Source organism: Schistocerca americana, chromosome 11 (assembly GCF_021461395.2).
Source record: "Schistocerca americana isolate TAMUIC-IGC-003095 chromosome 11, iqSchAmer2.1, whole genome shotgun sequence".
In the NCBI taxonomy this organism is placed as follows: Eukaryota; Metazoa; Arthropoda; class Insecta; order Orthoptera; family Acrididae; genus Schistocerca; species Schistocerca americana.
Window position 1 is genome coordinate 31,910,171 of NC_060129.1, and position 24,723 is coordinate 31,934,893.

At 45.4% G+C, this 24,723-nt stretch overlaps 1 protein-coding gene across 3 annotated transcripts in view; it reads right to left on the minus strand.

Moving 5' to 3' along the window:
* Positions 1-24,723, minus strand: part of LOC124553585 (zinc finger protein 708-like) — a 146,070-nt gene that overhangs the window by 88,204 nt on the left and 33,143 nt on the right. Inside the window, exon 1 of one of the 3 annotated variants that reach the window (XM_047127435.1) lies at positions 6,859-7,707. The exons of the other annotated variants lie outside the window; for them this stretch is intronic. Within the exon in view, the coding sequence (XP_046983391.1) occupies positions 6,859-7,101 (243 nt within the window). The 5' untranslated portion in view covers positions 7,102-7,707. Of the gene's footprint in view, positions 1-6,858; positions 7,708-24,723 lie in introns of those variants that run through there. 3 annotated transcript variants of the gene reach the window in all.

A 24,723-nucleotide genomic window follows, 5' to 3' on the forward strand; every position in this document is an offset into this window, starting at 1 on the left:
GCACAGAGGGGTGAAGCAGAGGCACAGAGGGGTGAAGCAGAGGCACAGAGGGGTGAAGCAGAGGCACAGAGGGGTGAAGCAGAGGCACAGAGGGGTGAAGCAGAGGCACAGAGGGGTGAAGCAGAGGCACAGAGGGGTGAAGCAGAGGCACAGAGGGGTGAAGCAGAGGCACAGAGGGGTGAAGCAGAGGCACAGAGGGGTGAAGCAGAGGCACAGAGGGGTGAAGCAGAGGCACAGAGGGGTGAAGCAGAGGCACAGAGGGGTGAAGCAGAGGCACAGAGGGGTGAAGCAGAGGCACAGAGGGGTGAAGCAAAGGCACAGAGGGGTGAAGCAGAGGCACAGAGGGGTGAAGCAGAGGCACAGAGGGGTGAAGCAGAGGCAGAGAGGTGTGATGCAGAGGGAGAGGGTAAGGGAGAGGGGTTGGATGGAGAGGGAAAGAGGGCGAGGGGGAGATGGGGTGAGGGGGAGAGAGGGGGAGGGGGAGAGAGGGGGAGGGGGAGAGAGAGGGAGGGGGAGAGAGGGGGAGGGGGAGAGAGGGGGAGGGGGGAAAGGGGGTTCAGGAGAGGGGGAGGGGAGAGGGGGTGGGGAGAGAGGGGGAGGGGGAGAGAGGGGGAGGGGGGAAAGGGGGTTCAGGAGAGGGGGAGGGGAGAGGGGGTGGGGAGAGAGGGGGAGGGGAGAGGGGGTGGGGAGAGAGGGGGAGGGGAGAGGGGGTGGGGAGAGAGGCGGAGAGAGGGGGGAGAGGGGGAGAGAGGGGGAGAGAGGGGGAGAGGGGGGAGAGGGGGGAGAGGGGGGAGAGGGGGGAGAGGGGGGAGAGGGGGGAGAGGGGGGAGAGGGGGGAGAGGGGGGAGAGGGGGGAGAGGGGGGAGAGGGGGGAGAGGGGGGAGAGGGGGGAGAGGGGGGAGAGGGGGGAGAGGGGGGAGAGGGGGGAGAGGGGGGAGAGGGGGGAGAGGGGGGAGAGGGGGGAGAGGGGGGAGACGGGGGAGAGGGGGGAGAGGGGGGAGAGGGGGGAGAGGGGGGAGAGGTGGGAGAGGGGGGAGAGGGGGGAGAGGGGGGAGAGGGGGGAGAGGGGGGAGAGGGGGGAGAGGGGGTGGATGGAGAGTGAGAGGGAGAGGGGGTGGATGGAGAGTGAGAGGGAGAGGGGGTGTATGGAGAGGGAGAGTGGGTGGATGCAAAGGGACAGTGGGTGGATGCAAAGGGAGAGGGGGTGGATGCAAAGTGAGAGGGGGTGGATGCAAAGTGAGAGGGGGTGGATGCAAAGTGAGAGGGGGTGGATGCAAAGGGAGAGGGGGTGGATGCAAAGGGAGAGGGGGTGGATGCAAAGGGAGAGGGGGTGGATGCAAAGGGAGAGGGGGTGGATGGAAAGGGAGAGGGGGTGGATGGAAAGGGAGAGGGGGTGGATGGAAAGGGAGAGGGGGTGGATGGAAAGGGAGAGGGGGTGGATGGAAAGGGAGAGGGGGTGGATGGAAAGGGAGAGGGGGTGGATGCAAAGGGAGAGGGGGTGGATGCAAAGGGAGAGGGGGTGGATGCAAAGGGAGAGGGGGTGGATGCAAAGGGAGAGGGGGTGGATGCAAAGGGAGAGGGGGTGGATGCAGAGGGAGAGGGGGTGGATGCAAAGGGAGAGGGGGTGGATGCAAAGGGAGAGGGGGTGGATGCAAAGGGAGAGGGGGTGGATGGAAAGGGAGAGGGGGTGGATTCAAAGGGAGAGGGGGTGGATTCAAAGGGAGAGGGGGTGGATTCAAATGGAGAGGGGGTGGATTCAAAGGGAGAGGGGGTGGATGGAAAGGGAGAGGGGGTGGATGGAAAGGGAGAGGGGGTGGATGGAAAGGGAGAGGGGGTGGATGGAAAGGGAGAGGGGGTGGATGGAAAGGGAGAGGGGGTGGATGGAAAGGGAGAGGGGGTGGATGGAAAGGGAGAGGGGGTGGATGGAAAGGGAGAGGGGGTGGATGGAAAGGGAGAGGGGGTGGATGGAAAGGGAGAGGGGGTGGATGGAAAGGGAGAGGGGGTGGATGGAAAGGGAGAGGGGGTGGATGGAAAGGGAGAGGGGGTGGATGGAAAGGGAGAGGGGGTGGATGGAAAGGGAGAGGGGGTGGATGGAAAGGGAGAGGGGGTGGATGGAAAGGGAGAGGGGGTGGATGGAAAGGGAGAGGGGGTGGATGGAAAGGGAGAGGGGGTGGATGGAAAGGGAGAGGGGGTGGATGGAAAGGGAGAGGGGGTGGATGGAAAGGGAGAGGGGGTGGATGGAAAGGGAGAGGGGGTGGATGGAAAGGGAGAGGGGGTGGATGGAAAGGGAGAGGGGGTGGATGGAGAGAAACTTTCAAACATATATACTGTGTAGAAGCTGTCAAGACCATAACACTAATAATCACATATATTCATCAATTAGAAACAGGCAGTGAGGATATGTGGTGCGACATCTCAAATATTTGAAACCAAAGCTTTATTTATTCTTGAAAACAAGCACAACAGTAAGTGAGGACCGCAAAATATCAATCAAAATTTCTTCTTACATACCGAGCAGCAACTAGCATGCACAAGAACCATACATATTTTGAAAGTGGATGTGTCCTATCATCTCCTAAACCACTGGTTCATCTTCAACCAAGCCAGGTACACATATTACTATCTAGACTAAAATACTAAGAAGGTAAGAAGTAGCAACCTCCTATGGAGTTGGGCAGGATGATGTGGCAAGAGGAAGGGAAGAACAACAGACAGACAGGGAGGTGGCAGGAACAAATGGACAGAGAGTGGGTAGCAAATGGACAGAGATAGTTGGCTGATTGAATGATTACAGGCACCAAACTACTAGACCATCCATCCCTCGTTCCTCAAACAGGCACACAGGTCTACGTGACAGTTGGTAAGAGCCTACCACACACAATCCAGAGCAAGAAAACCCCGATGTTTATGAGAGGTCAATAAAACTGGTAAGGGACAAAAAAAAAAAAGGGAGACCGAGGACGAAAGACAGGCAAGGTGCCCCATTTAGGGAGCAACCAGAAGCACTGGAGAGCTGAATGCAATGAGGGGACATACCTCACACAGTCCCCACCACTTACCAGAAATACTCCACTCAAAAACTGCCTTGGAAAGACTAGCAACACAGAAGGGGCAAGAGAAGTAAAGGGACAAAAGATTAATGCGAGACGGAGGAAGAAGAGTAAAAGAGCAGGTAGGCTGAGAACGGGGCCGGTCCACCAAGTTCAGACAGCCGCAGTCTGGTCTGGGCAGAGGAGGCTACAGAGTGTTCTGCTAACCCCTCAATGGGCTTAAAGAGAGCGGTAAAAGCCCTCCTCATGAAGTAAATATAAAACTAAGTCAGCCACTGAGGCATCATCTCCTAACACCAGGGGTAGCATGTCAGGGAGATTGAGATTCCACCAGAGCGGCTTGGTTGGACAGTACAGCAAAATGTACACCACTGTTTAATGGGAATTACTACAGTGGGGTGGCACTGGAGGAGGTGACTGTGAGTCAACCAGATACAGCTGATGTGGACCTGGCAAAGGATGGCAGAATGCTTGTGAGGGGCATGCATGGAGGACCTCCATAGATGTCTCCTTATCACTGGTTGTATGAAGTCACAGTGATCCATTACATATTTCAGGTTCCTAAAACTTGATTGTGTAATACTGATCAGAGGTCTGTTTCCATAATACTAATTACCAAAGCCAGTTTACTGGTAGCTCGTTTGGGCAAGCTACCAACAAGTTCATTCCCAGGCATCCCAACATGAACCAGAGTCCAAACAATTGTCACTGAGCATCCACATTTCTCAAGGGCATACTGGAAATACTGGTTATAGATGTGCAAGGGATGCTGAGGGTAATACTGCTTGAAAGCTTTCGAACTAGTGAAGAGGTTGCTGCAGATGAAGCACCCACCAGTGGAGGAAAGGATATGCTCAAGAGCATGAGAGATGGCTACCAACACTACGGCTTCCAACAAGGGAGGCAGTTCAGTATGACCTATAACAGTGTAAGCAAAGCCCATGTGATCAGCAATCATGAAGCAATCAGTATAGACTACTGCTAAACTCAAGGATGTACCAAGGATGGAGAAAAACTGGTGGTAGAGGGCCTCAGGAGGGACTGTGTCTTTCAGACCACATGATGGGTCAAGACAAAGCTGTGACCAATGGTTTCCCCTCAGAGGTGTATGTGAGTGGGCCCAGAGGAGAGGTGGAGGAAGAAGTAACTGGAGGGGACAGGGTGTGGACTGCGATCAAAATCCCCGATCCGGGCCACCATTGTAGAAGATGGGTTTGCATGTTTGGAAAGAGAGGATGATAGTTTGGATGCTTAGGAGAGTTGCAAACATAGGTAGCATAACTGAGAAGTTGTTGGCACCTGATACACAGTGAGTGGACCCCAGCCTCCATGAGTAATATGTCCACAGGACTAGTTCAAAAGGCTCCTGTTGCAAATCAAATCCCACAATGGTGCATCAGATCCTGTATCCACAATGCTGAGGATTATGCTGAATCATATGCCAGACTCCCATAACCAAGACAGGATTGTATCATGGCTTTGTAAAGCTGCAGAAGGGTAGTGCACTACACACCCCTGCTCGTATTACTCACGTGACAAAGTGTACTGAGGTGCAGCAAGCACTTTCACTTACAATGCAAAATACTGGGAATTCATGTCAACGAAGAATCAAAGACCAGTCCTAAAAAGCAGTAAGTTTCTGCCACATTGAGTAGTTTGTCGGGAAGATAAAGTTCTGGTTGTGGATGAACCACACAATGTTGACAGAAAACCATGACATGGGTCTTGGCAGCTAAAAACCAAAATCCATAGGTGAATGCCAATGACAGTGTCTTTCATATGGCACCTTGCTGTCTACATTCAGCGACACCCACACTAGAGGGGCTATAGTAAGAGGCAAAAATAGTCAGCATGCAAGGATGGTGACAGTGATGACCTCACAGCTGGAGGTGACCATTGATGGCTTGCAGAAAGACAAGGACCCTCAGTACAGAGCTCTGCAGGACTCCATTCTCTTGGATGTGGGGACTGTTGAGCGAGGCACCAACTAGAACCCAGAACACACACTGTGACAGGAAATTCTAGATAAAAATTGGGAATGGATCCCACAGATCCCACTTGTGTAAGATAGCAAGGTTATGGTGTCACTTCCTGGGGGCATACAGCTTTTGCAGGTTGAAGGAGGAGGCAATAAAGCATTGACATTGAGCAAAAGCTGATTGGCTGGCAGACTGCAGGCAAACCAGATCATCAGTAGTGGAACAGCCTTGGCGAAAATCACACTGGGATGCAGTTGGAAGATTACAAGACTCAAGGAGCCACACAGCTGCCAGCTCACTGATCATTCAACTAATTTATGGAGAACATAGGTGAAACTAACTGGGTGAAAACTGCTCACATGTAAAGGCACTTACCCAGTTTCAGCACTGTGATAATGGTGCTTTCTAATTGTTGCAGTGGGAACTGGCTCTCACTCCAGACACAGTTGCAGACAGCAAGGATATGATGCTGACAATCCACTGAAACGTGCTTGATAATTTGGTTGTGGATGTGACCTGGCTCTGGGACTGTATCAGGGCAGAGGGCTAGGACACTGATGAATTCCCACTCAATGAATGGGGCTTTATACAGCTCTAGGTGGCATGTAGTAAAAGATAATTGCTTTTGCTCCACCCACTGCTTGAGAATATGAGACAGGTTGATAATTCACAGATGCTGAGACTTGGGCATATGCACAGCAAATTGTTTGGCAATAGTGCCTGGGTCAGTGAAGACAGTGCAATTTCAAGGCAGTAGCAGATACACCTACTAGTGTATGGTATATGTAGACACATCTCATCTTAGGTCAAACCCGCGAAGGAGAGGTATGTGACCAGAATGAGATTTTCACTCTGCAGCGGAGTGTGCACTGATATGAAGACAACAGGAGATGAGGTACTGGCGGAAGTAAAGCTGTGAGGACAGGGCGTGAGCCAGGCTTGGGTATGCTCAGATGGTAGAGCACTTGACCACAAAAGGCAAAGGTCCTGAGTTCAAGTCTCGGTCCCACAGAAAGTTTTAATCTGCCAGGAAGTTTCATATTAGAGATATGTGGTCTGATGGTTGAAACATGCTGCTCCCAGCATTCTTGTTTACATCATTTCATCAGGTGGCAGACACGGGCATGAAGCCACTTAAAGTAAATAAGATGCTTCATTGGTCGGTGCCACTTATGGTGCTGGAGCACCTGCCTACTATCGCTAATGGCCTCTGCAATCTCTGATGACCACCAAGATACTCTCTTCGGTCAGAGAAGAACACGAACAGGCGATTGTTAAATCAGCTGCCAAATGAATGGCTGTAATTATATTCCAGACTGTGTTGTTGATGCTTCTATGCAGTGGGGAGGAAAGGCCAACAGCAATGCCAAAAGCACTCCCGTCAGCAATGGTGAGAGCCCATCTGGGCATGCATCCAGGGTAGTGATGCTGAGGTAGGGACAGGGAGATTTTGGAATGGTCACAACCACACAGGTCATCATGAACTCCCCATTGGATGGATGGGGCAAGCGAAGGGCCGCAGATGAAAAAGTTAATGGCCAAGAAAATTCTGTGTAACATGCTGAAGAGTGTGGCGGTATCAGTATTCAAGACGCAGAGTTAAAGTTGTGCCAATAAGTTTCCGAGGTCCTTATGATGACCAGTGATCATGGTTAAAACCCACAAAGGTTTGTGTGTACAGCACTTGTCCAAGATTGGGAAAGATTGGGGGGGGGGGGGGGGGGAGAGGAGGGGACCTGAGAAACCAATGCAAATGATATGTCATAAGATGCTTTGTCATCAAGGGGGAGATAAACACTGCATATAGTAATATGCTGAAATGCACTTACCTGAGCAGGCACAGCCTCCAAAGGTGTACCAAGGGGCTGAAGTTTGCTGGAGAGTGTATCCACAACATATGTGCAAATTCCATTCCAAGTTCCATTGTGTGGTGAGAACTGGGTCATCAGGGGTTGCTGGATTCTCTGTATTGGCCACAGGAGTTGAACAGGTGAGATCTGCCCGCGTGGGAGTACTGGAAGGTCCTCCTCCAAGTATTTTTCTTGTCTTTCCTCTCCTTGGAGGATTTTCATGATGCCAAAGGCTTCTCTGAATCAGTTTCAGGTGAAGATAATGATCATGAAGCAGAGCAACCAACAGCCAGTGGCTTCTTCAGCCACTTGCTGGTGTCCAGTTATAGATCAGTGCAACCTATGGAATGAAGTGTCCCCAAGGATCGCTTCCTGGCAAGAGCAGCCACAAGAAGCGTATTTGTCTCAGGCTTCGAGGTGGGGACAAATGTCCCTGGTGGATGGGAAGCTATCAATCCCAAAACATGTGTGCAAAAAGCAGCAGGAGGGGAGCCCCCAAACCATCAGGGGGGCAGGGATGGATAAGTGGCCCTGAGGGCCCAATACAGAAAGAGTAATAGGCAGGAGTACCATCGGCAAAGGGGAAATGTCTTTGTAGCTGTAGCATATGACATTGTGTACATGCTGGGGACAACAGCTTGCACTTCCTTTTGGCCTCTTTGTCAGTAGGTTTGTCTTGAGTCATGTATTCGCGTATCTTATTCACTCTCTAGAAAACAGTGTAATCTGGTGAGCATGGAGTGTGGTGCTTTCCACAGTGGACACAGATGGGGAGAGGGGCATACAGGACATTTGCAAGTGATACTTATCCACAATCTCTACAGATAAGGTTAGAGCTGCAGTGCAGAGACATACTTAAATTCCAGACATTTTAAGCACCACATGAGGGGGGTGGGGGGGGGGGGTGGTAGGGGGAGACCTATGCTTTCAAATCGCATTAGTTTACCATCACCTTGACCTTTTGCGTCAATGCATCACCCTAGAAGGCCCTTGGGGAGGGGACAAGGACAGAGAATGGAGTGAAAGGTAATTGAGGTCAAGGAGGTTAGAACTGGAGTAAACAAATAGCCAGATGAAGCCAAGAAGTCCACTAGTTTCCTTAAAATGAAAGTTCCTTCACTCTGAAAAACAATGCCACATCATTATAGTGCAAAATAGATAACATGTAAGATATCATAACAACTTTCTGCGTCTCTCCAGTATCACTATTACAGTAGTGAAGTGGTGAATTATGGATGCCATGTAAGCCATAAATTTAATTATTTTACAGTTGAGTGTAATTGTGAATTTGACCTAAATCTGTACAAATAAAAATAAATATAATCGTTTTGCTTGCACCACTAGCAATCTTCAGGACTCACAGCGAACAACTCACGTATGCCATCTGGGCACCCATGGTGGTTGTCCTAGGAATCTGAAACTACAGAGAAATTTTCTGTTATGATGAACAGGCACAACAAATGGCCTTTGATGTAAAACGTGGTGAACACTTGTTTTATGTGGAGTAGAGTACAATTTCACAGCTGGTTTACTCTCCACTTGTCCTATTCAAATTGGTATAATGACGCAGCCACACTCTTGGTACAATTATAGCTGTCAGTGAACATCTATGCACGCCACCAAAGTTAAGTTTACAGCAACTGCCCTCTTGTTACATCCATAATTGTTCTTCGATTATTTTTCTGAGATCTCCTACCTGATGGGTGGACTTTCTCTGCATCCACCATATCCAGTATCACAAATTTATCCCTTACAAAAGTTGTGGCATAAAAACTATTTTTTGGGCCACTTATCTGTAATATTCTCATGGCATCTGCTATATAAAAAAAGAAAAAAGCTAATTGAGTGGTACAATGTGTGCAGAACAAATACAGCACTTCTGCAGTAGCAATATTAGCAGATGCATAAATATATTTGTGTTAATTTCCTTTTACTGTGTCTGTGTGGAAACCAACATTGTAAGCTTTTCTCTATCAGTATTTAGCTTTTCCTTGTTTGTGGGAATGTGAGAGCTTTACCCTCATTTACTAATTTTGTCATTCATCTTAACCATGCTGTAGCTGTCACTGCCATGTGACTTAGACAAGCACCTGTTGCAACCTAGGATGGTGGGGGGGGGGGGGGGGGAAGGGAACATGACCAATGTGACCTGGCAGCAAATTTTCTCAAACAACTGAGCCACATATATATATATATATATATATATATATATATGAGAAGCAGAGTTGCTGCCAGGTAGTCTGTTTGAAAACTACAATCTTCACAATAACTTAAAAGTGATAAAAAGTGAACAACTGCATTACTGGCTATTTCCACGGACTTCAGTCAGTATTGAGCTTTGTGTTCTTAGAAATATGGGGAGTGTGGATGAGTGTGTTTTAGTGCTAAGTGTACCAGTGTTGCATTTTTCAGTGTGAATAAAGTGTTTGAGAATACACTCCTGGAAATTGAAATAAGAACACCGTGAATTCATTGTCCCAGGAAGGGGAAACTTTGTTGACACATTCCTGGGGTCAGATACATCGCATGATCACACTGACAGAACCACAGGCACATAGACACAGGCAACAGAGCATGCACAATGTCGGCACTAGTACAGTGTATATCCACCTTTCGCAGCAATGCAGGCTGCTATTCTCCCATGGAGACGATCGTAGAGATGCTGGATGTAGTCCTCTGGAACGGCTTGCCATGCCATTTCCACCTGGCGCCTCAGTTGGACCAGCGTTCGTGCTGGACGTGCAGACCGCGTGAGACGACGCTTCATCCAGTCCCAAACATGCTCAATGGGGGACAGATCCGGAGATCTTGCTGGCCAGGGTAGTTGACTTACACCTTCTAGAGCACGTTGGGTGGCACGGGATACATGCGGACGTGCATTGTCCTGTTGGAACAGCAAGTTCCCTTGCCGGTCTAGGAATGGTAGAACGATGGGTTCGATGACGGTTTGGATGTACCGTGCACTATTCAGTGTCCCCTCGACGATCACCAGTGGTGTACGGCCAGTGTAGGAGATCGCTCCCCACACCATGATGCCGGGTGTTGGCCCTGTGTGCCTCGGTCGTATGCAGTCCTGATTGTGGCGCTCACCTGCACGGCGCCAAACACGCATACGACCATCATTGGCACCAAGGCAGAAGCGACTCTCATCGCTGAAGACGACACGTCTCCATTCGTCCCTCCATTCACGCCTGTCGCGACACCACTAGAGGCGGCTGCACGATGTTGGGGCGTGAGCGGAAGACGGCCTAACGGTGTGCGGGACCGTAGCCCAGCTTCATGGAGACGGTTGCGAATGGTCTTCGCCGATACCCCAGGAGCAACAGTGTCCCTAATTTGCTGGGAAGTGGCGGTGCGGTCCCCTACGGCACTGCGTAGGATCCTACGGTCTTGGCGTGCATCCGTGCGTCGCTGCGGTCCGGTCCCAGGTCGACGGGCACGTGCACCTTCCGCCGACCACTGGCGACAACATCGATGTACTGTGGAGACCTCACGCCCCACGTGTTGAGCAATTCGGCGGTACGTCCACCCGGCCTCCCGCATGCCCACTATACGCCCTCGCTCAAAGTCCGTCAACTGCACATACGGTTCACGTCCACGCTGTCGCGGCATGCTACCAGTGTTAAAGACTGCGATGGAGCTCCGTATGCCACGGCAAACTGGCTGACACTGACGACGGCGGTGCACAAATGCTGCGCAGCTAGCGCCATTCGACGGCCAGCACCGCGGTTCCTGGTGTGTCCGCTGTGCCGTGCGTGTGATCATTGCTTGTACAGCCCTCTCGCAGTGTCCGGAGCAAGTATGGTGGGTCTGACACACCGGTGTCAATGTGTTCTTTTTTCCATTTCCAGGAGTGTAATTGGCATCTAATTTACCTACATCGTAACAATATAATAAAATGGATCAGTATGTAACACAGAAAAAAAGTAGAAACATCTGATGATTCTGGTCACCATTCAGCCGCAAAAATACCACCAGATGTAAAGGCAGAGCCCAGCACTTCATCGAAACTTCCACAAAAAGGTTCGACTGATTCCTTTAATCCTATGGATATTGGCAATTATTTGAATATATTAGGATCAGGAAATATTAGTGCTGATATAAAACACAAGCTTCTTGCAGCCCCAAGGAAACCTGGAAATGGTTATGTCTTTCCTACTTCTGAGCACAACGAGGGAGTTCCGGTTGAATGTAGACATGTGCACGATAATCATTTTGAACAATATCCACGGCTGGTGTTCTCACAAGTCAATAAGGGACTTCTTTGCATTAACTGCTCAATTTTTGTGAATAATAAAATGGCTGGAGGAAAGAAATCCATTATAGCCAAGAAACTTGTGACTGAACCACTAACAAAGTTTGCCAAACTTGGTAAAGATGGTGACTCTGAGACTCACTCTCAGCTCAAGCACCATGTTGAAGTGTCAACAGGTGCAAGATCATTTTGGCAACACAAGGAACGCAAACTTGAGGTCATAAATCAATTGTCAAGACACAGAATGGAAAGCATAAGGGAAACAGACCGTCTTGTACCTATAATAAAAACGATCATATTTCATGGAAAACAAAATATTCCCCTACAGGGGCACACAGATGATGAGAGTATATTAGAAAACGATAATGATCGTGAAAGTATAGTGAGTAACACGGGAAACTTTAGAGCTCTTATAAGATTTAGAATTGACACTGGAGACTTACAACTAAAACATCATCTTGAAACCACTAAAGCAAATGCCACTTCCATACGTAAAACAATGTGTAACGAACTTACTTCATGCTGTGAAACAGTGATGTTATCGAGATTACTGGAGGAAATCAAAGACTCTCATTATTACAGCATAATCTTTGATGAGACTATGGACATGGTGCACATTGCCCAATTGAGTTTAGCTGCAAGTATCAATGAAGATAAGGATTGTAGTAGAAACATTCATGATGAATCAAGAGTGTCAACATGAAGAGCGTATTGTTACTGGTGAAGTATAAAGTACAACGATTCTAGGGAGAAATGAAAGCCTTTCTCTGTCCCTGGAGAACTGCATGGGTATAGAATGCGATGGTTGCTCAGTTGGTATGTCAGAATTGATAGGAACTGTGGCTACAATATTAAAGAAAGCTATCAACGAGCAAGTATCACCATGTTGAGGTCATCAGCTCAACCTTGCTGTCTCTCGCAGATGCGAAGTTGCAAGTGTGAGAAATTCACTTGGTACTATTGAAAAAGTAGTATTGTTCTTTACAGTGTCTAGCAAGTGGTTTGCAACCTTGAAGAGTCACCTACAACACTTGCTCCACTCCCACTGTCAAATGAGATGGGTTGAGCGACATGATGCTGTTATTCAATTCACAGCTGATCTCCAAATAGTTTGCCAAGTTTTTCAAGATATACAATTTTGAAGGGACAGAACAGCAGCTGCCAAAACGAATATTTTTGCTTGAGTTCTCTGTTATTGTGAGTTTCTGATCACTCTGTTTACACTGAGTGACACTATGTGCATAACATATCAAGTCAGCAAAATCTTGCAAGTCTCTGTCTTTGACGTCACAATGGTAGAAGTAAAATTAGATTCGATGTTCAAGGTGTATGACGGCATGAGAGCTAATGCTGATATCCACTTTGCTTGTATTGTTAGAGGCAAAGGCAGTTATCATAGAGTTAGACATGAAGGTAAGTGTTCCTTGTCTAACAGGCTGACAAAGACACTGGGAAAACTGCGATCATAATGATGATGCTATGACATATTGGAAAAAAACTTTTTATTCCAACACTTGACAATGTTACAACTGGCATGAGAGAATGTTTTGCTGAAGAAAATATTTATCATATAAAATTCAACAACTTCACAACTACTGAAACATGATGGTAGTGATCCAGTGCGCAAAGTTAATGAGTGCTTAACTGAACTACCATTCTTTGAAGAAGAATCACTCTGTGATTAAAAAGAGACTAACAAGACAGATTCTTCAATACAAGCAAAGACAGATTCTTCAATACAAGCAATGACCATAAATGCCCTTAATGATTGGGATTTGTTATGCAAGCATGGTCTCTCTGTCCTAGATCTGACTATCCTCCTTTGCACACAGAGTACAAAATATTTGCCTGTCTACCTGCATCTGTTGCTACACTAGAAAGAAGTTTTTAGACTCTGTGGTGTACAAAGACATTTTGCCAGGAAGAATAGGTGCACAGAATTCATCATTTTAGGAACACTACCACAGTTGTATCTTTTTTATAGCATAAGATGGCATTGTCTTCTATATGTGTATAGTCCCTTCCAGGTTTTTCTTTATCTGCCACTATCTCATATGAGATCTGGTGCAAGTTCTGTTGGGCAGCTCTGAACTGTAGCTCGTTTGCAACAACAAAATCTGTTGGTTGGGCTCAGAGGACATCCTAGGCTCACTTTTTGGCTGTTGGCTGAAAAGGCAATGAACGTTTCTTAGTGAGACAAAGAACACCTTTTAATTTGTAGAGTCAAGCTGCAGATGAACTACTATCACCAAATTTGGAGCAGAGTTTAAGACTCAGATCAGACCTTTAATTAGTTTTGTGATCTCCACTACATATTCTGTGGAACATGATAGGGTCCTCAAGTAGCAGCAATGAGTATGTTTCGGAGATGTAATCTCATCTTTACAAAACTGTAATGTGTACATTTGTGCAGTCTATTGCACAGTCGTCTTTTGTTTGTTTTGAATGGCCAGCAAATGCTTGTCACAGAGCTTCAAACTGCAGTATGTAACACCAGCAGAGCACTGTACAGGATGCACAATTACCTACTGAAAGAAAAGCATATTTTATTCACACCAGTAGAAGAAGATATCAGGTATCGGTAGTCAATCACTTAATGCTCCTAGTATGCATTGTTGCTGCTGATGCAGTGATGCAACTGCACTATCAGTGAGTGTTGACCATAATGGCACAGTGAGAGGAGGAATACTGCACTGGCTGAATGTTTGTTGCCATCATTGTGGGTTGACCCCAGCAAGCAAAATTATACCATATTGTGAAAATTGTTTTTATCAAGAAATGATCATAAGTACGGAATGCCAATATTACACATTCATGTCCACAACACTGCCCACAGTACTGCTGTAAGGAAAACACGTTCATATTGTTGGAACAGGATATAACAATACATCTAAATGTCTGAAAGAACAGACCCCACATATATAATTAAGGTGATGTCAGACAATGATCCTTGCAATGTAGATGCACACCAAACTTTAACTCTTACAGGAACCAATTAGACACCATGTATACTGAGGATCATGAGCATGAGCACTGTATTAGTGGTGTGTGAATAAGTTGAGAATTGGGTGTGACAGGAAGCACACTAGAGTAGTCCATGCAGATGTGATGACCACTGTGTCTAGATGGCCTAGTCGTCACTGCATTGCCTAGTCAGCATGAAACTCTGTTTCAAATCTTGGTTCAGCACAAATTTTAAACTCTCCCCATTGATGTAAATTAATGCCCATAGACAACTAATGTCTCTACTTCCTTTGTGCCCTGAGTCATTGTGCTATAGGATCAAAATACTATCTGTCCCCTTGGACATGTCCAAAAGATTAGACAACACATGCATATTTCATGTGTCGAGATTAGATATTAATAAAATTTATTTTGCAGTGATAGTGACTCCTTCCATTTACGTTTAACCAAAAACATGTAGCTTTACTTCGGGCTACATTTCATAACCTTGTTTAGTCAAAAATCTTTGCTCCTGAATGTAGCATTGCTGAGCTGAAACAACACCCATAGCAGTCAAAACCAATTTGCATGTATGCATTGGGTTTCCACTACTTAAAACAAGGATTAATTTGGTACATTATTCGACAGCTAACAATACCGTAATTTAATCGGGGTTGTTTCAGAATCAAGTTACAAATGTAGCGCTCTCTCTCTCTAATTTTACAATTACATTCCTTCCATGTCTCTGTAGTCAAGAGGTGCAATCTCATATTTTTGTAACTTTAAAGCACATTTGCACTCTGTTGCACAGCTCTCAATTTGTAATGCATTAGCCTCCACTGGTGAAACATCAAAACAATATCAAGTTATATATTGCTTTCTCTGTGTGTTTTATAGTTAATTCTTGAATAGTAGTACTGGAATGGATATCACATGTGAACGCCATGTGCAGATGGAGAAGCTGGCCTCAGTTCACGAACAGTTGAAGATGCTTTTTGCCATGTTCAGCAGCGTTCAGACTGCTTCCTATTGTAGTAGTGGTGGCTGAGAATTTGGCTTGTCACATGGGATGCCTAAGGTGCCACCTATTTTGCCCATTGGCTCTACTGTCAAGACACTTTGTGGTGTACACAATGTGGCTGAGTTGTCCTCACCAAATGGTGAGGGATGGGTCGTAACAGTCAGTGCTGTTTGAGGGAGAGAGTGATGTGGAGGCTGCCTCACCCATTGACCCTGTGAGTGGACTGGCAGGTGTTCATTCATCAGGGTCCAGACAGGCCCAAGTGGAGAGAAGTTTTCTAGTTAATCAGGGCCTCCAACGTCAAATGCATTATGGAGCTCCTTAGGGAAATGGTGTCCAGTACTGGAAATTAATCCTATGTGTACTGAATATGTCTGCCAGGGAGCCTCATCCGAGATGTGGAAAATGTCCTGCCTGTGGCTATCAAACACATAGGGTGTGTTTGGGTTCTGAGGCCATCTTCAGTTTATATTCAGAGGTAGCACAAATGGCGAAGAGCCCATGTGTCACACATAAGTGCATGCAGCACACACGGTTTGTATCAGCATTCCCAGAACTGATTCGAGTCCTTTGGTGTGGTGTGAGTGGAGGGTGTCTCAACCAAAGGCTTCATCGATTCTCTGACTGTCCAGACTGCAGACTGCTGGACATGTGTTATGAGGTGGAGAATTCTAGGAATACTTGATGGGTCAGGGAGGCACTACACAAAGCAAGCTTTTTTTTAGGTTAGGCAGTTGTTTGGGGTCCTCTGATGAATGCATGCTAGTCAGTGTGAGATACAGAAATCAGACTGCATACAAAGTAAAGACCATACTACTATCAAAATGTTAACAGTAAATTCTTGATGTATTTGTAGATCCTGAATTTAATGCCCTCCAGGAAAGCTGTCATGTTCAAAATACTTCTGGAACTGAGAGCTGGCTGAATCTTGAAGTAGAAACACTTGAAAAATCTAGCAAATCAAGGAATGTACACTGAAGAGACAGGGGAGACACCACTGGGATGGGAGTGTCAGAAGAGACGAGGGGACAGGAAGGAAGAGAATGAATATGGATAAACTGTGTGCTAAAAATCAAAGCATATGCTATTGGTGGTAACTCCTCAAACACTAGTGCAAGTAGGATTCTCAGATTCATTAATCTTTTTGAACAGTTGATTCTCCGGGAAAATTTCAAATTTTATATCAGACTAAACAGTTTCACATGACCAGTAATTACGGGATCCATTTCCATTCTTGCAGATGAAATTATTTTTTTCAAGAGCCATCATACAGAATTACAATCTCATTCAAGATTTTTACACCAGCTAGGTATGTCTGTAGTTTTGCACGTATTTCCTGTGACATTTCTTACAAACTGGAATGACCTTTGCCTTTTTCTATACATGTGACAAACCACTGTTTCGTAAATGAACAATTCAGATGGCAGAAACGTGCCAGTTTGGCACCATTTTTTGTCCAGAATGAGATTTTCACTCTGCAGCGGAGTGTGCGCTGATATGAAACTTCCTGGCAGATTAAAACTGTGTGCCCGACCGAGACTCGAACTCGGGACCTTTGCCTTTCGCGGGCAAGTGCTCTACCAACTGAGCTACCGAAGCACGGCTCACACTCCGCTGCAGAGTGAAAATTTCATTCTGGAAACATTCCCCAGGCTGTGGCTAAGCCATGTTTCCGCAATATCCTTTCTTTCAGGAGTGCTAGTTCTGCAAGGTTCGCAGGAGAGCTTCTGTAAAGTTTGGAAGGTAGGAGACGAGGTACAGGCAGAAGTAAAGCTGTGAGTACCGGGCGTGAGTCGTGCTTCGGTAGCTCAGTTGGTAGAGCACTTGCCCACGAAAGGCAAAGGTCCCGAGTTCGAGTCTCGGTTGGGCACACAGTTTTAATCTGCCAGGAAGTTTCACCATTTTTTTGTGTAACTGAATCTGATAACTACACTTCACGGTCATGTGACCTCCCCTCTGTTCAGCATCTACTTTTGGTGTGTATTTCATATGGAATTTAAGATCATGTAACTATTTATTCTGTTTTTTTTTGTATTATGTCCCCAATGCTATCATTGCCTAATGAGAATAACTCTCTACTATATTGCTAAATACTTTTGCCCTTTTCTAGTATTTGGTGGCTCAATGGGTTATTGTGACACTACAAATCCAATGGTCCTTGATCATTGAATGGCAAGTATTTTGTAACTGGTTGGGTGAATCAGTTCAGAGGTGGAAAGAGGGTAACAGCATACAGTAGTCAGTAGGAGTGTGTGTAGTAGATAACTTCAGTGTTTAAAACCTCCGGGCTGATGACAGCTTTTCTCTAGTTTAATTTTATGACAAAAGGAGATGACCGATCCTTGGCTCTGTCACATACTCCAGTTAACACCTTATTAGCCTTACAAAGGGGCTTTCCAAACTTAAAAGCATGAGAATGCATTCCACATGGAATCTGCAACTTGATTAGCTTCTTTCTGGCTGCAGTGCATCTACGTCTGCATAAAAACTCTGCATGCCACCAAATGGTGCATGTTGGATGGCACCTTGCAGTACTACTACTACTACTACTACTACTACTACTACTACTACTACTAGGCATTTGTATGGTGTTGTATATTAGTGTCCTTTACAAATGAACCACAGTTTTCCCAATAAAAAAAAGTTGATCATTCCCCATCCTACTACTATCCTTGTGTGCTTGTTCCACTTCATATCACTTTGCAATGTTATGCCTAAACATTTTATTGACCAGACTGTCAATCTGTACAGTACCACTGTTGTATTCTGACATTATGGAATTGTTTTTCCTACTCATCTGCATTCATTTGAATCTTTCTACACCTGCTATTCATCACGCCAAATGAAAAGTCTGTCCAAGTCATCTTGCATCCTCGTAGTCACTCAGTGATGACCCTTTCCCACACACAATGCCATCAACAGACAGACACAGAATGCTGTTCATCAGATCATTTCATTTCATGTATATATAATGAGAATGACCTTATAAAACATCTCGCTATTGAGGTCAAAGTAATGGCCTCTGTTACTTGAGAGGTCTTTGCACCATTGACATATTGGGGAACCTATTCCATATGCTCATACTTCCATTGAAAGTATGCAGTGGGGCACAGTGTCAAATGCTTTCCAGAAATATAGGAATGTGGAATCTAGCCTGTTGCCAATCATCCATGGTTTGCAGTACATAATTTGAAAGACCAAGATGAGTATTGCACAAAATCCATGCAGATTTGGGTATAGAAACTTATCTGTTTCAAAGAAATTAGTTATATTTGAACTGAGGATATTGTAAGGGGTCTGTAGGCCCTTACTATAAATTTGCACTCAACACAGGTCGATAGGGCAAACAATCGATTGTGTCGTGTTGCGAGAGCGAGTGTGGAGTTGAGAGTGTGCCATGTTGCGGGTAGAGGTGTGTGGAGGCCAGTTGTTGAAATGCAACGCTTTAACGGTAAAGGGAGTTGCCATCGTCGTGGTTTAACCCCTTTGTACTAGAATAATACCGAGAAAGTGAAAAAGTATAATTACGGAAGTGGTCAGTGACATTTCTAGTGCTGATATTTTGGTTTCGCATCTACCGTGCCGGCATCTCCTTGGATTGCAGTGATAGATTAGCGTGTGACGATAATGGAAAATGAAGAAGCCTGTGCTGAGACTAGCCGTAATTAGATATGTATGACGAAGGCAGTGGCTGTCTCCTCCTTTGTGTGTTTTTGAGACGAATATAGGTTCGTAATTAGTGAAACTGTGTTGGTGTTTTTCTCGTTACCAGATACTTCATTATTACAGTATTGAGAAGGACGTACTGGAAAGTAACAACTTCCGTAGCAGTCAATTCCGATTGCCAGCCCCATTAGGTACACGGTCACATTAATAATAACTATTGGGCTGCTATTCGATCAGATCAGGTCGGGATAAATAAACGGAGGTGTTACACCTTGGCTTACCGTGAAAGGACAAGTGCAATCTTCGGACAAATAGTAACAACAATAGGTAATTTTATCTTGCTTAACGCGAGAAAATATTTTTCCAATTTCGGATGAAGACAGAGTATGAACTTTAAAATCGCGACAAGAAACAGTGCATTTTGAACAATACGAAGTAATAGCATCTTACGATTGTGAATAAACTGTTTTTTTTTTTTTTCGCCATATTAGATGAGAGTAGTAGTGTCGATAAACTGTGTTATAATGTGCAAACGCGTAAATCCGCACGAAAAACTATGAAAAGTGAACACCAAAGAAAGACACGTGTGAACATTACAACAACAAAACGAGCCAAGAATTCTTCACAAAAGCTTTTAAAGAAGTGTTTAGTAGTATTACTATGACCGAAATTGCTTTTTGAATAATGAAAATCAAGCAACTTCATGTGGACCCATAAACTGTTATGCAGGCGACAATTTGTGTGGCGACGCAATTGTTGAATGACGTCACGTAGACCCGTGCAGCAGCTGCGCCAAAGAGCTACGATCCGTGAGGTGATTTCACACGTCATCCCAACTACCTGTGCAAGGAGTAGGTCAGGCGCGGACGCACTACACTGACAGCGATCAGCGTGACTTCGAGACACCGAGTGCCAACCCGGCATCTAGCGGCCGAACTACAAACTACGCCCGCCTGCAGCGCCACGGAGCGGCCGACTGAGAACTACGACAACTCGCCACAGATCTTCAGTGCGACTTCACGCGGCTCCAGCGGCAGTACAGCGCTACGCTTACTTCAAACGTCAAAACATCGCGACTCGTGGTAATGTCAGTTGGTGAGTGAAGATAACTGGTTAGCATAACATTAAATTGCAGTATACTGTCTTCACGATAAATAAACAATTTTAAATTGTGTTTCACCTTAGGAGAAGTGCCCAATTACAGTAATAATTACAGTAATTTCCGAAAAGTTTGCGAAACATACTCTGAAATATAGCATAATTATTTATGCATACTGTGCTGTCTAAATGGTGATTATACAGATATGCTCATTGTTTTTGGGGATTTTACATTTATAGACTTAATGAATGGTGTGATTTGTTTTATTTAAAACATTTGACATAAACTGTGTATGTGAAAATTGATATTTGAAATTATTAGGTTTTGAGAGTCGTTATGTTCAATACTCATACGTATCGTATCAATTTTGGGATTAACTGAAGACACTGCAGTTACTGTTTGATTAGTTTAGCGGTAATTAGGAGTGTTTTGGGTTAATAGAGGTTATTTTGTATTACTTGCCTGTGCATTAAAAATAAACCAAACATGTCTACTGAAGATAAGCATGTTTGTGAGGCAGTAGTTGAAAGGAAAGGGATAGGACAGGAAGACAGAGATGATTCAGGAATCAGTGATTATGGATTGTCATTAGAAAGCCCATTAGCGCATTCAACTAGTTACCCCGAGACACCAGGACAAACGACGAGAGATAAGCCAGTTTCAGAGGGTGCGGATATACGGTCGATGTTAGCACACTGGCTAAAGGAAACCAAGGCAACATTAGAGAAAGGTGTGGTTGGTTGGTTGGTTGGTTGGTTTGGGGAAGGAGACCAGACAGCGAGGTCATCGGTCTCATCGGATTAGGGAAGGAAGTTGGCCGTGCCCTTTGAAAGGAACCATCCCGGCATTTGCCTGGAGCGATTTAGGGAAATCACGGAAAACCTAAATCAGGATGGCCAGACGCGGGATTGAACCGTCATCCTCCCGAATGCGAGTCCAGTGTCTAACCACTGCGCCACCTCGCTCGGTGAGAGAGAAAGGTTTACAAGAAACTAGAGAATCATTAAAGGAAGATTTACAAGAAACTAGAGAATCATTAAAGGAAGATTTACAAGAAACTAGAGAAAGGGAAGAAATATTCCGCAAATCATTAAAGGAAGATTTACAAGAAACCAAAGAAAGCTTAGAAAAGTCATTTAAGGAAACTATAGCACATGAGATCAGAACATCACAAATGAAGGTAGAATATAATCTGAAGAAGGAAATGCAGGAGTTACAAGAACGATTGAAGATGGACATCAACGAGAGAGAGAGTAAGCTACAGAAGAGTATAGACCAAGTCCAGGGAGATGTGGAGAAGGTGGAAGGAAAGTTAACAAGAAAGATAGAAGACGATATTGAAGAAACTAAAGCCGAATTGGGAGAAAGGATCACCGAAGTGGAAAAAAATTGCCATCATCGAATCGCCGAGGTGACGCAGATGCAGAAACAATGCAATGATGCGGTTAAGGGGATACGAGATAGGCAAAACCAACTGGCTGTCAATCTGAGAAATGCTATAGCTGTGCAATGAGAAGAGGATAACAAGAGGGTTGCAATGGAGGTCAGGCAATTACAACAGGGAGTGCAACAATTGGAGAGCAAGACAGAAGAAATTGATAAACGAATTAGCAATGCCACTTTAACCGTTGAGGAAGGTAGAGTCGTTACCTTGATGAGCAGTGATAATCGGTATGTCCAAAATAATACAGGGCAGAAATTTAAACTGAAAGGAGAGTTGCACCCAATGATATTTATGAAATGGTTAAAAGGAGTTTTCCCAGCACATTTTAAAGACGCAGACAAGATTCAATTTGCAATAGATAGGATGGAAGGTGAGGCCTTCACTTGGGGAGTCAGGAAGAAGGAAGGGACTACTAGTTATGACCAGTTTGAAGGGGAATTCTTGAAGAAATACTGGTCCAAAAGTCATCAGTGTGCAGCACTTGAGGACCTACTACATTGCAAGTCACTTAATACATGGAGAGGAATGTTGAGAGAGTTTGCCGAACATTTGTGGGAATTGAACGAGACCTTGGAACAACCCCTGAGTGATGACATAATGATACCAGCGATAAAAAGAAGATTGAGTCGGAGAATACAAGAAAACTTATCTGGAAGCTTGATTAAAGATAAAGATACTTTAATGGAAGTATTGGGGCAATTAGAAGCTATTTGTGCACAGGAAAATGACCAAATGCATGGTCAGAACCAAGATGGAAATAATTACCATCAAAGTCGCTTTAATGGCCCACCAAATTACAGAGGTAGAGGTGGGGGTAATGTACATAGGAACGATGGCAATGGTCGAAAGTTTCACCACAATCATGGGAGAGATGATGACGATAATGACAGGAATTATGAGAGAAGAGATGATAGACAAAGGGATCAAGAGGTACAAATTGAAGAAAGTAAGGTGTAGGGAGCCAGCAACTCTTTTGCTGGTATACCAAGTGGCGACTGGTACACTTCCAGCTGGGTGAGACTTTATTTCTTATTTCAAGTTTCACTCTTCTACCATCTTTCTCTATCCTTAGGTTAAGAAAGTTAGTGTAGTAGTTAGGATTGGTAGTGGTCATCCAAGTAATTCAGTCAGGAACCTAATAGCATAGTTATAGTTGATTTAAAATAAGAATAAGTAGTTACTGTTGATGTAGTGTGTGAGGTGTCAAAGAATCAATAGGTTAAAAACTCAGTTTAGTGTCAGTATATTGCAAAATTATTAGTGCCAGAAGTAATAAAATGAGAACCTGATAAGAAAGCTAATGTTTACAAAATGTTGTGGGAAGCTAATTGGTCAAACAAGAATTTGTGTAATCTTATAGAGTTTTTTTATGAGGCATGAAAAGGTCAAGGAATTGTAAGAAAATTGAAGTAATGTATGAGCTTATAATTAAGATGATCATATAAAGAAACAAATACATGAGGAGATAGTTGCTCGAATAAATGATGTGATATATGATGAACGAAGAGGCTAAGGAGCCTGGAGTAGTATTTTTATGTAGTTATTGCAGTGAATATGGAGGGTTGATGTAGTTTGAAGATGTATATTTATTTGCAGTTGAAGTTGCTGTTAAGTTGAGGGAGTTATATGTAATGAAGTTATGGAATATGAGATTTTTTTTTTTTCCTGTTTGTGGTTTTAGGGCGCAAAACTTCTATGGTCATTAGCGCCCAGCCCGTGACATAGAAAACAGGAAAAAAACGAAATTTAAAATCAGCAGCAATGGGAACAAAGTCATAAAATTTGAGAAACTAAAGGCAGAAGGAATGCTTAAAAATCCACTATAGAAAGGGGTTGGTTGTCCCCCAAAAAAAGCTTCAAATGACTGACGTCATTTCACTGTCACTAATAAACTGTAGAACGCGGTCAGCTGAGCGCGTGTCATCTGCTAAAATCGACGATAGATCAGGCGATAGCTGTAGATGGGAGCATAACGGATTAAAATAGGGGCATTCAATTAAAAGGTGTCTGACCGTCCACAGCTGAGAGCAGTGATGACAGAGTGGGGGAGGATCACCGCTTAAAAGATGTCGATGACTAAAAAGACAGTGCCCTATCCGGAGTCTAGCTAAAATTACCTCCTCCCGACGACGCGTTCGGGAGGAAGAGGTCCAAGCGCAAGGAAGGGCTTTCACTTCCCGCAATTTATTATGGGGAAGTGTTGACCAATGCGCATGCCATAAATGAACAACTTGGCGACATAAACCGCTCCGTAGATCGGTAAACGGAAGAGACTGAATAGCTGGCCGAGGAAGAGAGACTGCAGCCTTGGCTGCAATATCGGCCGCCTCATTTCCACAGATACCAACGTGTCCCGGGAGCCAGAGGAACGCCACCGAGACGCCCCCCAGGTGGAGCAAGCGCAGACAGTCCTGAATCCGGTGGACCAGAGCGTGCACAGGGTAAAGAGCTTGGAGACTTAGGAGAGAGCTGAGAGAATCTGAGCAGATTACGTACTGTATCCGCTGATGGCGGTGGATGTAGTGGACAGCCTGGAGAACAGCGTAAAGCTCCGCAGTATAAACCGAACACTGGTCGGGAAGCCGAAAGTGATTTGGGGTGTCGCCAACAATATAGGCACTCCCTACACCGAACGATGTTTTCGAGCTATCGGTGTAAATAAATGTGGCTTCCGTCATTTGTGCACATAGAGCAGCAAATGCCTGACGGTAAACAAGTGTAGGGGTACCATCCTTGGGAAATTGACATAGGTCTCTGAGCAAGTCGATCCGGGGACGGAGCCAAGGCGGTGCTGTACCCCAAGTTGTCAAGGAGGTTTTAGGAAAGCAGAAGGAAAGAGAATGGAGCAGTTGACAGAAGCGGACTCCCGGGGGTAGTTGGGAGGAGGAGCGGCCTGCATACCCGACATCAAAGGAGGCGTCGAAAAAAAAGTCATGGGCTGGATTAGCAGGTATGGAAGACAGATGGCTAGCATAACGACTCAGAAGGACTGCCCGCCGATTGGACAGCGGAGGTTCAGCAGTCTCAGCATAAAGGCTTTCCACAGGGCTGGTGTAAAAAGCTCCAGACACTAAAAGTAATCCACGGTGGTGGATAGAGTCGAGACGCCGAAGAATAGACGGCCGAGCAGAGGAGTAGACTATGCTTCCATAATCCAATTTCGAGCGCACTAAGGCGCGAAAGAGGCGGAGAAGGACTACTCGGTCCACTCCGCAAGAGGTACCATTCAGGACACGGAGGGTGTTAAGGGAACGCAGACAGCGAGCCGAAAGATAGGAAACGTGGGAGGACCAGCACAGTTTTCTGTCAAACATAAGACCCAAAAATTTAGCGACGTCGGAAAATGGAAGGTTGACAGGACCTAGATGTAAGGAGGGTGGAAGAAACTCCTTACGTCGCCAAAAATTAACACAAAC